General features: G+C 45.9%; 1 protein-coding gene across 33 annotated transcripts in view; it reads right to left on the bottom strand.

Moving 5' to 3' along the window:
• Positions 1-14,502, bottom strand: part of HECW1 (HECT, C2 and WW domain containing E3 ubiquitin protein ligase 1) — a 461,351-nt gene that overhangs the window by 95,768 nt on the left and 351,081 nt on the right. For 17 of the 33 annotated variants that reach the window (XM_078342281.1, XM_078342266.1, XM_078342277.1 and 14 more), the window contains 4 exons: positions 13,738-13,888; positions 6,111-6,250; positions 3,366-3,487; positions 373-558 (listed from right to left, as the gene is read on the bottom strand). In XM_078342281.1, coding sequence (XP_078198407.1) covers positions 373-558; positions 3,366-3,487; positions 6,111-6,250; positions 13,738-13,888 — 599 coding nt within the window. Of the gene's footprint in view, positions 1-372; positions 559-3,305; positions 3,488-6,110; positions 6,251-13,737; positions 13,889-14,502 lie in introns of all 33 variants that reach the window. The other 16 variants (XM_035253249.3, XM_078342276.1, XM_078342260.1 and 13 more) reach the window with 1 other exon arrangement.

Below are 14,502 nucleotides of genomic sequence, written 5' to 3'. Positions count from 1 at the left end.
ACAACAGAAAGGTCATTGGACGGAATCTGGTTCCATGTTCCAAACCTAAATTTAAAAAGACGTAGACAGTGGTTCTTAACCAGGTGTGACTTTGCTCCCGTGGCGACACAGCAATGTCACCGTGGTTGGCATCTAGTGGTATGAGGGATAGGAATGCTGCTAATGTCCCGTAAAGCACAGGGTATTCCCCTGGCCTGGCCCCCTTCTCCCCAACCCACATGTGGATGGTTCTCACCCCCTTTCCTGCTGGCGGTCGATAGCGCATCTCCTGGACACAACTCCTCCCCACACCCTCCTCCTCACGTCCTCACTAGTCTTCTCTTTGGGGAAGGAGCCTGTTTGATGAAAGCTCTGCACGTGGGTCACACTCACCTTTCCCTGCTGGTCCGTTTTGATCTCCCAGCCCCGGGGCAGTTCCAGCCGAGTGTCTGCAAACATGTTGATGAAATTCACCAAGTCCCGGTTGTGCTGGTAGCGTTCAAAATTGCGAGCATCCCGCCGGACTTTCAGAATCATGTGCTTTAAGCAGGTGCTACTGGTGAAGACTCGGTAGGCACTCTGAGATGGGTCAGGGTGGACGGAGTAGGTAGTGGGGAAGTAGGGAAAACACAGAGCAAGCACACTGTGAGCACCCTAACACTGCTAAGTGTGAATATGACACAGTGGTTTATTGTGAACGTGAGGTGGAAGCCTCAGAAAATGAGCTCTTGCTCAAGAAGTAAACACCCAGGAATTTGAGACCAGCTTGTGCAAGACAGTAAGATCCCATCTCTACAAAACATTTAAAAAATTAGCTGGGCATGGTGGTGTATGCTGGTAGTCCCAGCTACTTGGGAGGCTGAGGTGGGAGGATCACCTGAGTCTGAGAATAGAGGCTGCAGTGAGCTGTGATTGTGCTGTTGTATTCTAGCCTGGGCAACAGAGCAAGGCCCTGTCTCAAAAAAAAAAAAAAAAAGAAAAGAAAAAAAAAAGAAAAAGAAAAAGAAGTAAATGTGGATTGATTTACTGTTGTATTCTAGCTCTGGGCAACAGAGCAAGGCCCTGTCTCCAAAAAAAAAAAAAAAAAAAAAGAAAAGAAAAAGAAGTAAATGTGCATTGAAACACGCCCCCTTGGCTCACATGGACCTATCTGTGACACCTGTTCCACCTGAGTGCTGGGCAGCTTGGGACATGGCCCACCTCTCTGTGCGACTCCACACGGTCTTCCTGCTGTCTCAGCCATGCCTGGTTCTCCTTGGCCTCCCTCTACCTGTCTGAATCCTCAGTCCTCCCTCTCTTCCACGGTCCCTTCTCTGACTGCTGAGGTCTGTCTTTGGTCCTCCTACCTGTCTAAAAGGGGGAGCATTAATTTAGAGCCCCTAGATTGAAGGCTGGACATGAGAGGTCTGTCATTTTTTTGAACACTATGTAAAAACGTGTGTGTGTGTGTGTCTGTGTGTGTGTGTGTGTGTGTGTGTGTAGGTATTGGGGGAAGGGATGAGATGAAGAAAGAAATGACAGTGTGAGGGTACACAGAACTGGTGTGTGTGTGTGGGAGGGCGGGGCCGTTGAAAGGACAGACCGTGTATAGGCAGGAGGTTGGGCCAGTGGCTCCTGCTGACCCAAGGCCACCTGCACCAGGGCTGGGGCATGGCCATGTGCCATGTGCATTTTCCCTGTGGCTCCCACTGCACCTCTGGGGAGTTGCTTAGAATCTAGCCACTGGGAATCCCACAGGCTTCTCCGAAATAACTTGTTAAAAACTGATCCCCATCTCTGCAGCACGCCCTCCATCACCCAGTCAAACTCCAGCTCCAGCTTAGTGGGGTCACTGCCTCACCCAGGCGCCCAAAGCAGAAACTACGCTGTCTTTCTAGAGTCCTCATCTTGCACCCATCCATGATCACAATGGACCCAGGTGCTGATGAATCCATGAGAAATGTCCCTGAATGGAGCCATTCCTTGCCATGCTCCTACCCCTTCCTTAGGTCAGAGCCAGATCCTCTCTCACTCAGCGGTTGAATCAGCCTGTATCTTAACGGCTTCAGCTCAGTCTCTCCCTGATACTCTGCCAGAGAAAATGCATCATCAACCCCCTGGTCAGGTAGCCTCAGTGTTACTGTTGGTTCCTGTGACCTGCTGTCGTAGATCCAGGCTCCTGTGCATGACTTACCAGGTGTTCTACTGCCCAATCTCCAGCCTCTCCTCCCCTCTCCCTCCTACCAGCCACCCACACTCACCACCCTGGAGTTATTTCCCAGGCCTCCTCACGGGTGTATCCTTTTTTTTCTTTTTCTTTTTTGAGACAGTCTTGCTCTGTCGCCCAGGCTGGAGTGCAATGGCGTGATCTGGGCTTACTTCAATCTCCATCTCGCGGGTTCAAGCGATTCTCCTGCCTCAGCTTCCCAAATAGCTGTGATTACAGGCATGTGCCACCATGCCTAGCTTATTTTTTGTATTTTTAGTAGAGACAGGGTTTCATCGTGTTAGCCAGGATAGTCTCAATCTCCTGACCTTGTGATCTGTCTGCCTCGGCCTCTGAAAATGCTGGGGTGGATTATGAGAGTGAGCCACCACACCCGGCACGGGTACATCCTTTCTACAGATGTCCCTCTGCCTGGACCTCTTCTTGTCCATTTTCAACCTCCAGGACTCAATTCAGCTGCCTCCCCAGGAATGCTCCCTGGCACCCCCAGAGCATTCTGTCCTCCCTTAGTTCGCTTGGTCCTGTCACATTGAGCTGATTTGTTTCATGTCATTTCTCCACAAAATGGAAGCTCCTATTGTTTAGATGTCACCCTAATCTGTCTTTGTGACTCCAGCACCTAGATCTGAGCCTGAACCGCAGAAGATGTTTGTTGAATGAAAAATTAGTGAATATAGTGATAACATGACATTGCTTTCTTGAAAATACAAAAGAAATGCAATGAAAAAACTACATAGGTAAAATCACATCGAATTTAACTTCAGCATGACATTTGAAAAACCGTATCAAAAAGAAACCTCGTTGTTTACCTAGAAGAACTCTGCTTTAAAATTTCATCAGTGAAAATGATTTTATAAAATGATTAGGCTGCAGGGAATCTGGCCACTTCATAATCTTGCTCCGTTAAAGTTTTAATAATAATGAAAACAGGTTTGTTTCCAAAGCACTTTCACTGACATCAACACATTTGAGCCTAACAGAGGCAATGGCAATTCCAAATCCAGCCTTTTTTTTTTTTTTTGGGAGACTCACAGACAGTCAAAAGAGTGGACTGAGCTGTCTTTGTTTTTTGTTGCTTATGTTATAAGTGTAGCCTTTTAGATCTATCAGATGACTTTACCAAGCTGTGCTTTGGGTCTTGCTGAGCCAGGCTGCCCCCTCCGCCTTTCAGGGCACTCACATAATTGGCGTGCAGCACAGTGAAGAACTCCGGGTTGGTGATGAACTTGACCGCTGGGGACTGCAGCAGCAAGGTGATTTTTTGCGAATTCACCGGAGAAAGTGACCCTTCTCTCCTTAGATCTACAAAAAGTGAAGGAAAGCAACAGAACACATTGGGAAAAGGGCATTTCAACCTCTGTGCTTCCCTCCTGACGGCAGCAACACACATGCCTTCACCCACACAGCAGACTGTTAGATTTACACCGAGTGCCATTACTTTATGTATGTCAGTTAAGAATCATCACTTCCTAGTAGTGTTTCTATATAACTTCAATAAGACTCAAGTCTTCTAACATCTCTCCCCTTTTATCACAATGATTTTTCTCCCTCCCTTCCTCCTTCCTTACCTCCTTTTTTTCTTTCGCTCATTCATTCATTTGTTCATACTTTCTTTCCTTCCTTCCTCTCTCTCTCTTTCTTAAGACAGGGTCTTGCTCTGTCGCCCAGGCTAGAGTGCAGCCAGGTGATCACAGCTCGCTGCAGCCTTGACCTCCTGGGCTCAAGCCATCCTCCCATATACTCAGCCTCCTGCGTAGTTGGGACGATAGGCATGCACCACCATGCCTGCCTATTTTTTCTTATTTCCTTTACAAGTTGCAAACCAGAGCTGTGATAGATTGTTTGCAGAAAGGACCACAGTTCCTCTCTTCCTTATACCCACACCCAGTTGCATTGGGACTTCTCTGCTCTTCCCCTTGGTGAATTGGGGGCCGGCCTTGTGCCTTGTTTCAACCAACAGAACATGTCAGAAGTGACAATTGGTCAGTTCTGCATCAGGGTTTCAAGAGACCTGTGTCTCCACTCTCTGGTATTCCTGCCACCGCCATGAGAACAAGCTTGGGTGAGCCTGATGCAAGATGAGAAGCCACAGGGCCACAGGATCAGTGACAAGCCACCTTACTGGCAACCATCTCAGGTCAGCCCATGGCCGACTCCACAGCTGACCCAAGACGGACAGGTGAGCCCAGCAGCATCCCAAGGAGCCATCCAGCTAAGCTCCGCTCAAATAGCCAGGCTGCAGAACTGTGGGGTAGATGCATGGTTGTCAGTTTCAGTCACTAATTGTGGGATCTTTTTAATACAGTAAATGCCAACTGATTTAATATCAAACTCAGAAATGAACTTTCTGTTGCTTTTTCCTCATATTTCTAATTTCTTAGCTATTGTACCTTATCTCTCTCAGCGGGTTGAACAAAGAAATTAATAACAGGTCAGGTGCAGCTTCTCACGCCTGTAATCCTAGCACTTTGTGAGGCTGAGGCCGGAGGATCGCATGAAGCCAGGAATTTGAGACCAGCCTGGGGAACATAGCAAGACTCTGTCTCTACAAAAAAATGAAAAATTTTTTTTTTTTTTTGAGACGGAGTTTCGCTCTTGTTACCCAGGCTGGAGTGCAATGGCGCGATCTCGGCTCACCGCATCCTCCGCCTCCTGGATTCAGGCAATTCTCCTGCCTCAGCCTCCTGAGTAGCTGGGATTACAGGCACGCGCCACCATACCCAGCTAATTTTTTTTTTTTTTGTATTTTTAGTAGAGACAGGGTTTCACCGTGTTGACCAGGATGGTCTCGATCTCTAGCCAGGCATGGTGGTAGATGCCTGAGGTCCCGGGTACTCAGGAGGCTGAGTTGGGAGGACTGCCTGAGCCCAGGAGTTTGAGGCTGCAGTGAGCTATGATAGCACCATAATAAGGCATTCCAGCCTGGGTGACAAAGAGAGACTCTGTTTTCAAAAATATAATAAAATAAATAATAATAGAAAAACTTAAACTAGTTGGTTAGTTAGCATATCTGGTAAAATGAATAACAGAAAGGGGGGAGTTAAAATTGGTGGTGGAATTGTGGATGTGCATTTTAAAAATCACATGAAAATGTCCAAGATTCTGCATTGTCATAGACGGCTGAGACCTGGCAGGATTGGAATCCCAGTGCTGCTGGCCCAGACGGTTCTCTAAAGCCTTCGTTTGGCAAATAAATCTGGCATCATTTACCCAGTTTAAAAAGAAAGTGGATTAATAGAATGTCACTGTGATAATCTTATCCCATTACAGGTTAAAGAAAAGAAGTGGAGGCCATTATTATGCCTTTTGATTATCCTTGTCTGAGTTCCACCCGGGTAAATTCAAAGAAATGAAAACCAGACAAACCAGGCCCCGGGTGAACGCCTAGTGCAGTCGGTAAAAATTCCCTCCTGTGGCATGCTGGGAAACCTTTTCCCAGGTTCCTCTCTTGGGAGAACGGAATTTTACTTTACGTGCAAACAAGTGATTATTCCTAGTGTTGTCACATGGCTCCTTCAAAATAGATTGTGAAGTATGTTTTATTTATAAGTGAAAAAATCCTTAGGACACCAACAAATACATTTACTGAACAATACATGATTGAGCCACTGACAAAGTTGCCTTGCTTCACAAGTGCAATAGCAAACTCAGCTCCATCCCCAGAATCATTTGTTTTCCTGTCTCCAGATCCCCGTGCCAGGATGACAGTGTTTCCTTCACCATGATTACTTCTCCTGTTTCCTGGTGGGAAGTTCATTCTGCTTTCCCCTGTGGGCACCAGGCATGCTTCTCTCCTCCACCCTGGCCCTCCACTCTCTTCACTCTGGGCACATTGTTCCCCACGAGGCAGGGTGAGTGGCTTGCAGTCCTCTGTCACACAGCCCCTGGAAGCCATCACAGGCTCTGGGGACCCCTCCTCCAATACCTAAGCTGGACTGGGAAGATTCGGCTTCCGAGTCACTCCCTCCACCTCCGCCGCCTCCTGCTGGGGCTTGCTCACAGCTTTGGCTGCCAGAATCTTCTTCGGGCCTCTCTGTTGCAATGGTTCGCTGAATATTTTGATACCTTTGCATTAGAAAACGGAAAGACAAGAGTTAACTTTGGTTTGTTCACTGGGGTCCAATACTCTGAATCAGATAATTGGAGAAATGTGTAAAGAACTGTCTTGAATGTCAGGAAAGAAATGCTTAAAATTCCCACAAGGTAGCCAGAGCAATCGGCAAGACAAGTATCTCTAAGATGATATGAGTTCTTTTTGTTTTATAAGCTATGATGATTTTCAATATGGTGACTTTAAAAAAATCAATACAAATAACTAATCATGCAAAACGGCCTGTGCTCTGCATTAAACAAAATCAGCCTAAGTCTAAAATAAGGGTATGGGAATAAATTAAAATGCTACCACTAAGATATCAAACGACCTCAACATTATTGTAATGAGTCTACAAACTGGACTAGCAGTTCTACTCACTCACTTTTTTTTTTTGAGACGGAGTTTCGCTCTTGTTACCCAGGCTGGAGTGCAATGGCGCGATCTCGGCTCACCGCAACCTCCGCCTCCTGGGTTCAGGCAATTCTCCTGCCTCAGCCTCCTGAGTAGCTGGGATTACAGGCACGCGCCACCGTGCCCAGCTAATTTTTTTTCTTGCATTTTTAGTAGAGACGGGGTTTCACCATGTTGACCAGGATGGTCTCAATCTCTTGACCTCGTGATCCACCCGCCTCGGCCTCCCAAAGTGCTGGGATTACAGGCGTGAGCCACTGCGCCCGGCCCTCACTTACTTTTATTTGATAGGTAATTGATACGATGGGGCAAAGGTTGTGGAAATATTATACCTAATAGCATTCTGGAAAATACATAAATGTTTTCTGCTTATTCAAAGGCTTATTTTATTTTTCTTCCCAAGTTGGGGATTTAGTCATCTGGCCAGCCAGCTAGCCACCTTGCCAAGTACTAAATATTTCCTAACCCTCCCGGTAGTGTAGGCTCTGTGTTGGACTTTCAGATCGAAGAGAGGATTAGAATACGACATTGCCCTCTAAACACACACAGTCTACATGTAACAAAAGGGGAATGGGGCGGAAGCCATAACTCCAGCCAGGTGAAAGGCTGTCGTAGACAGGCAAGAGGCGTGTGGGGCACAGACGAGGAGACTCCCAAGGTTTGTAAATTGTGAAGCTGGAGTATAAGTTTCTCGGGGAGCTTGTTGGGAAAAAATATTTCAGAACAGAAACAACATGTGCAAAAGCAGGCTACTCTTGGGGAGCTCTGAGAAGCCTGGCAGTGGCATCAGGTCATGTGGGCACCGGGCAGGGCCAGGAGACCAGTGGAGAGAGAGGAGGGAGCCCCAGAGGCTGCCCTGCAGTAGGCTGGGTGTTATTTTGTAGGCCACAGGTTCCCCAACCTGAGCTGTGCAGAATCACCCACAGGACTTAAAACACAGACTCCTGGACCCACCTCCAGAGTCTCTGATTCAGCAGGTTTGGAGTAGGGACCAAGAATGTACATTTCTTTTTTCTTTTTTTTTTTTTAAGAATGTACGTTTCTGATAAGTTCCTAGGTGATCCTGATGCTGCTGGCCCAGGGATCAACTTTGAGAATGAACCATTGCTCTTGGTGATAGGCGGCTGCTAAAAAAACCAGGAAGGGCCAGATGTACATGGAGATTGATCACCCAGCGTCAGAGTGGAGAATGCATTGGAGGAGAGGAGCCTGGAGCTGTGGACTCCTGCAACAGCCTAGGACTCCTGCAACAGCCTGTGGACTATTGCAACAGCCTGTGGACTCCTACAACAGCCTGTGGACTCCTGCAACAGCCTAGGAGAATGCATTGGAGGAGAGGAGCCAGGAGCTGGGGGCTCCTGCAACAGCCTAGGCTGGAGACTTCCCTGGAAACTTTTTGTCTCCAGAAAAGCAATGAGGGGGTGGAGGAAGAGGATGAAGAGGAGGAGGAGGATGAGAGATCAGGTAGCAGGGAATAGCCAATCTCTAAGCGCAAATCCAGGTGGGAACGCGCGGGGATGCTTGCTGCAGAGATGAGGCTCCACTGTGGCATGATTTCTGCAGACCAGTGCCCCGCTCTTCCCTTTACCTTACAGAGAAAAGCTTTCTCACTGTAGTTTTCAGGCCATTTGCAAGAGCATCATCCGAGTGATTGTTAAAATTACAGAAACTGAAGCAAATAAAAACCTGCATTTCTAATGAGTTCTTTAGGAACTATTATTTATATCTAGGTTTGAGAACTACTGGCCTAAGGGCTTCCTTTCACTTTTGTTTTATCTGGAGAGACCCCCCCACTCACTTCTGACACCTTTCAGAAGCCACCTTTGCCTGTAGTGGTTACTGCAAGGCATTTCCTGAGCAGGCCTCTTAGAGAAAAATCTGGAAGGGGGTGATGAGCTGAGCGGCGGAATTTTAGAGAGAAATATTTGTATCTCTCTCTAAATATTGTATTGTTAATTCACCACCCCGCATATCTGTGGTGAGAGATTGTGAAGAGGTGATGGATAGTCAAGGATGGCCCTCTGTGATCTTCTACCTGCTGGGGACTCAGGAAATGCAGCCGTGGCAGGAGAGCACGGGGTGCCAGTGAGAAGCTGCCCAAGCCTGTGACCTTGACCAAGGCGGGGAATGGGGCCTGCCAAAGCTAAGGCAGCTGCTACTGGGAGGATTCCCTGAATGCCTTATGGCAGACTGCGTTTCTCAAAAGGCTCTATGATATTTTTAGACCCACATCCTCTTCCAGAACTGTATCCCTCTCCTTTAAAAGATAGAATCCATGTCCCCTTCAACTACCTTGATAATAGAGTTAATAACACTTCGTGACGGAACTTGGCAGCCATGCTCTTCCCAGGCGACATGGAAAGTCTCTGTGCAGGTGTCCTAGCTGAGAGGCCCAGCCAACAGCCAGCATCAAGCTCCTAATATGCAAGTCTCCAGGCCTGGCCACCCTCTGACTGCACCCAGGGGATATCCCTGGAGAGAACTGCCTAGTTGGGCCCAGTCAAACCAGAACCATGAGGAATAATGGGAAGAAGAAACGCTTGGGGTTGTTTTATGCCACTACATTTGGTGTGGTTTTACTTAGCAATAGATGCCTGGAATAGGGCTTACACAAATGTCAAGTTGTAGCCTCTCCTTTCAGTCCCAATGTGCAATGACCACAGAAGAGTATTATGAGTAAATCTGATCTTATGTGATGAGGATAATGTCAGCAATGTCATGACCTACTTCACATGTCCTCAGCTGGACCTTGGTTATCTCAGGCCTTCCTAAGTCCTCAAATCCTGCATTCAACCCCATGTCTGACCTCTGCTGAAGCACAGAGACAGTATGGGGAAGCAGGACACACAATGGCTTGAGGAGGGTCTCAGTCTCACAGGGCAGGAGTGCAGCCTCAGAGGCTCCCCAGCTTTAAACGGGAGAGAGAAGCAGCTCTCTTCTATTTCATTAGGAATTATCCATCAAAGTCTCCCTCCATTTTTTTGTAGCAAAATATTAAATATTTATAGTATATAAAAGGCTCATGAAAATTAGCTCGAAAGTCAGCTGAAATACATAATTTATAAATGGACACGGACACACACACACACACACACACACACACACACACACCCCAAAGAAGGAAAGAAAGAAAAGGCCCTCCAAAATCAGGCAAAACCAATGAGCCAACTAAATAACCTCACCCCTCTTCAAAAGCCCAAGAACAGACATTTCACATGGGAGAAACTATCGTTATTATAGAAAAGCTATTGGAAAACAAGTGGACCCTTGCTCCAGCAAGTGAAACGTAAGTGGCATCAGAATACCAGATTTAAGAATAAGAATACTCTTAAATCAACAAAAACAGACCAAAAGATGAGATGGAAGTGAAGCTGTAGCTGTTGGTGGAGTAAAGCCCTAGAATCAAAATGTCTAATGTAGAAAGTTAGGCATTGATACCAAACACCCAATTCACATTTGTCTCCCTTGGCCTGCTCTTTGGGAATAGAATCCTAAGGAAACCCTCCACTACAAGGCAATCTTAATATTTAGCAGGCCCTTGTGACAAAAACATTGACAAAAGCAAGACGCAAAACATTCAACAATATGAAATTAGGTTAACTAAACTTCAGCCATTCAGTGGAATACTACACAAGCAATTACATGTTAATCTGAAGACTATGCAGCAATATTAAATGCTTAGAGTTTTGTAAGTGAAAAAAGCATATGAAACTGACTACATATCACCATTGTAACCATGTAAGGATTGTGCATGCATATGGAAATTGAAGATGGCTACATGTTTTAAAAAAAGCTAATTTGGCTGTGTGCAGTGGCTCACGTCTGTAATCCCAGCACTGCAGGAGGTTAGGGCAGGTAGATCACCTGAGGCCAGTAGTTTGAGACCTGCGTGGCCAACATGGTGAGACCCTGTCTCTACTAAAAATGCAAAAATTAGTCAGATGCGGTGGCACGTGCCTGTAGTCCCAACTCCTCGGGAGGCTGAGGCAAGAGAATTGCTTGGAGGCGGAGGTTGCAGTGAGCTGAGATTGTGCCACTGCACCCCAGCCCAGGTGATTGAGCCAGAATTCAACTCAAAAAAAAAAGAAAGCTAAATAATCCTTGGGGTAGTTAGATTGCAGATCACTTTTTTTCTATTTAAAACTTCTATTTCCCTTAAATTATCATAATTCTACACAAATAATTTAAAAATCAAACAGTTGAGTATTTAAAATAAAAATACATATTTTTCTGCTTTTCAGTAAATAGTTGTGAAAGTAGAATTAATTAACTCTGGACATTCTCAAAGTATAGGAATTAACTCAGGAAACAATCTTGTACTGAGTCCTATTAACCTTCTGGCACCACACCAGGCGCTGGGGACAGAAAGGGGTAGAAAGAAGAGTAAGGCTTTGGCACAGAAGCAGGCACATTCTGGAGGCTACAGGGGAGGAAGTCCCTGGCTCTGTGTAGGGGATTCTGGGATGGTGTTCTGGGGCACATGACATTGAGTCAGGCCTGTAGAACGAGATGTGTTTCAGGTGGGAAGCAGGCAGTGAGGCACTTTCCCGCAGTGGGAGCATGTGGCTAAGCCATAAAGGCCTGGAAGAGTGTGCCGTGTCCGGGGATTGGCTGAGTTGGCTCATGGTCACTGAGACCTACCACACAAGCTTACACATGGCTGTTGTGTCCTTTGCACTTCCCAATGTCTGTCTCCTTGCACAAACATATTTGATTTTCAATCATTTGGTTAGGCTCAAGGAAAACTCCTTGAAACACTGAATAATACTTCCATTTGACTGTGAGCCAGTAAGCATTGTAAATTTCTCCAGATAACTGTGGGTTATCAAAAAAATGACCTTGCGTGTGGCCGAATGTGAGATGGATAGAAGACTGGAAGTGTAGTTTCTGGGGCTGCCTGTTATCATGTCAAATCACAAAAAAATTTTAAATACTTGAAAGCAATAGATCGAGATAAGTATGGAAAAGCTCAGATACTTATCTGAAAGGTATCTGATCTTCCCTTGGTATACTTTTTCACTAGAAATAAGTACCTTCTCAAAGTGTTAAATTCCTTTTCTTTTATCTGTCCAGATGGATGTAGCAAATGCAACTTCCTATTCGGCAAAGTCCAGCTGCCTCTCCCAGCATGTTCACCTCCACTGGAGGGCACAGGAATTTACATATCCAAGGCTACAAAACTTATTTGGAGACCTGGTTCAAGACAGATTTGGCCTAATTTTTGTATTATGCAAGCTGATCACCCCGATAAACTTCATGGATGGTTATGCCATAGGTCAAGGTGCTTCCTTCTGCTTCAGATTCATTGTCTTGCTTTGGTTGGTGTTCAAAACAGCACCTTGTATAAATACAGCCTGATGATGCCTTCCCCTGTTTCTCGGCCTGCTAAACAATTGCAGCTTATCAGTTTTGGCAAGACAGACCTAGGGGCTAACTTCTGCCTATGGAATCACAACAGGATCTCTGTGTCTTTTACATTTTCAGTTACACGGGCCTTGCTGCAATCACTATGAAAGGACTCCCCCACGGATTTGCGGTCCATTCGGGTTATGAGGAGTTCTTCCCTGTAACATGCTTTGTTGGCTTGGGAATGATTGTAAAGTGTGCTGCTGCTGACGGGGAAAACTGGAAAGCAAATGTCTTCCAAATGCTCAGGCAATGAAAGAATGTTCTAGTGATTTTCACCTGAAACATGCTCCTCTGTGTACAATAGTAGCCAGAAGTTCATTTTTTTTGTTTCCATGTTTTGTTTTGAGATGAAGTCTTACTCTGTCACCCAGGCTGAAGTGCAGCAGTGCAATCTCGGTTCACTGCAACCTCCGCCTCCCAGGTTCAAGTGATTCTCCTGCCTCAGCCTCCCGAATAGCTGAGATTACGGGCAACTGCCACCACCCCCAGCTATTTTTTTGGTATTTTTAGTAGAGACGGGGTTTCACCATGTTGGCTAGGCTGGTCTCGCACTCCTGATTTCAAATGATCCTCCTGCCTTGGCCTCTCAAAGTGCTGGGATTACAGAGTTGAGCCACTGTGCCCGGTCCCATGTGTTTTAAATAGGACTAAATTGTTTCTCCCCCTTTTTTTTCTGGCAGATAACAATTAAGTTTCAAAGCCATTTGCTATCAGTAGGTGTGTTCCACAAACCCAGTTCTTCATTCTTTTTAGTCTTTCTCAGCTTTTCCTCTCACCTTCATACCCGACATGAAAGCAAGACAGCATGTGAGTGCAATTTCAACTGAGAAAGCCTCGGCTTGCATTCCTGGTAATTAAAAGCATCCTGAAGCTACCACCCCAGTCTTAATGAGCACGTTGTCAGGGAGGATGCTCTATACTAGCTTATTGCAACACCTCTGACATGAATGGACCACTGTTTAAGCCTCATACGGTTTAAGACTTTGTTTGCAGCTTAAAAATAAAATAACATCTTTACAAGTTTAATAGAGAGGGCCTAATTTTTCAACAAAATAATTCTCAAAAATATTTTTAAACATTTCTTTTTCTAAGATGAAGGCTTTTCAATGATGATTGATGGACATACATCAATTATGGGACCTGCGTAGGAATGCACATGGTGATTTATGAGACAGCTTCTTCTCCAGTCAGCTTTTAGTCTTATGAAACCTGTCCTTGGAATGTTCTTAATTGAGGTCTGAATCCTTTTGAGAACTATGTGATGGCTACGAACCAGTCTGCTAGAAAAATGTGTATCGTGCCTGGAAAGTTCAAGGAACACTGATATCCTCGGTGAACACCCCAGCAGAGAGGGATACACCCACCCTGGTTAAGAACTCCTGTTTTTGAGCCTAGGCCATGAAGAAGTTCAGAGGATTTCCCATCTGAACTTAAATGACAATCAAGCGTAACTTGTCTCTTGCCACCAAATTCTAAATCTAGCTTTCCAAATATTTACTAGGAACAGGTTTCTTAAGGTACTTAATTACTTTTGAGTCTCCCCACACAGTCTGAGCGGAAAAGTGTAAGGGGAGAGTCTCTAGCTGCCATTCTCCTTTCACTGTGGTTTAGGGGAGCTCATTGCATACTGATCACCAACCGCCTGTTGAGTTGCTCCATCTGCTGGATGGACCCCGATCGCCGCATGCCGTCCGGGGTGGCTGCTGCTGTGGGACGCTGCCAGGTGGTTGTGCGGTTCACGTGGTCCACATAAAAGACCCGCCCGTGGCTGTCAATTCGAGCTTCCCAGTCTAGTTTTAATAAAAAGGCAAAAAGAAAAATCAAGGACAAACCACTGACCCATGTGAAACACATACCACTTCCAGGTCTTCTGCAGGTAGAACTCACCGTTGGTTCATGGCGGCAGGCCAGACCCTGTCCACAGCACCTGCCACAACTTCTGGGCACTGGCATGAACTCGGGATCTCAGAAAACAATTTAATGAACTCAGACTCTCTGCTGGGCCATATTAAACAGTAGCTGTGGTTCCTTGATCAAGACCTATGTTAAAATTTAAAATTCTAATAATTTTCTGTTTTTTTCTTTTTCTTTTTTTTGAGATGGAGTCTTGTTCTGTCACCCAGGCTGGAGTGCACAGGCTGGAGTGCAGTGGCGTGATCTCGGCTCACTACAACCTCTGCATCCTGGATTCGAGCAATTCTCCTGATTCAGCCTCCTGCGTAGCTGGTATTACAGGTGCCCACCACTATGTCCTGCTAATTTTTGTATTTTTAGTAGAGATGGGGTTTTACCATGTTGTCCATGGTTGGCAAGCTGGTCTTGAACTCCTGACTTCTGGTGATCTGTCTGCCTTGGCCTCCCAAAGTGCTGGGATTACAGACATGAGCCACCATACCCGGCCAAA

This window comes from Callithrix jacchus, chromosome 11 (assembly GCF_049354715.1).
Source record: "Callithrix jacchus isolate 240 chromosome 11, calJac240_pri, whole genome shotgun sequence".
In the NCBI taxonomy this organism is placed as follows: Eukaryota; Metazoa; Chordata; class Mammalia; order Primates; family Cebidae; genus Callithrix; species Callithrix jacchus.
Note: the sequence above shows the minus strand (reverse complement) of the source record. Positions and strands in the feature narration are given on the sequence as shown.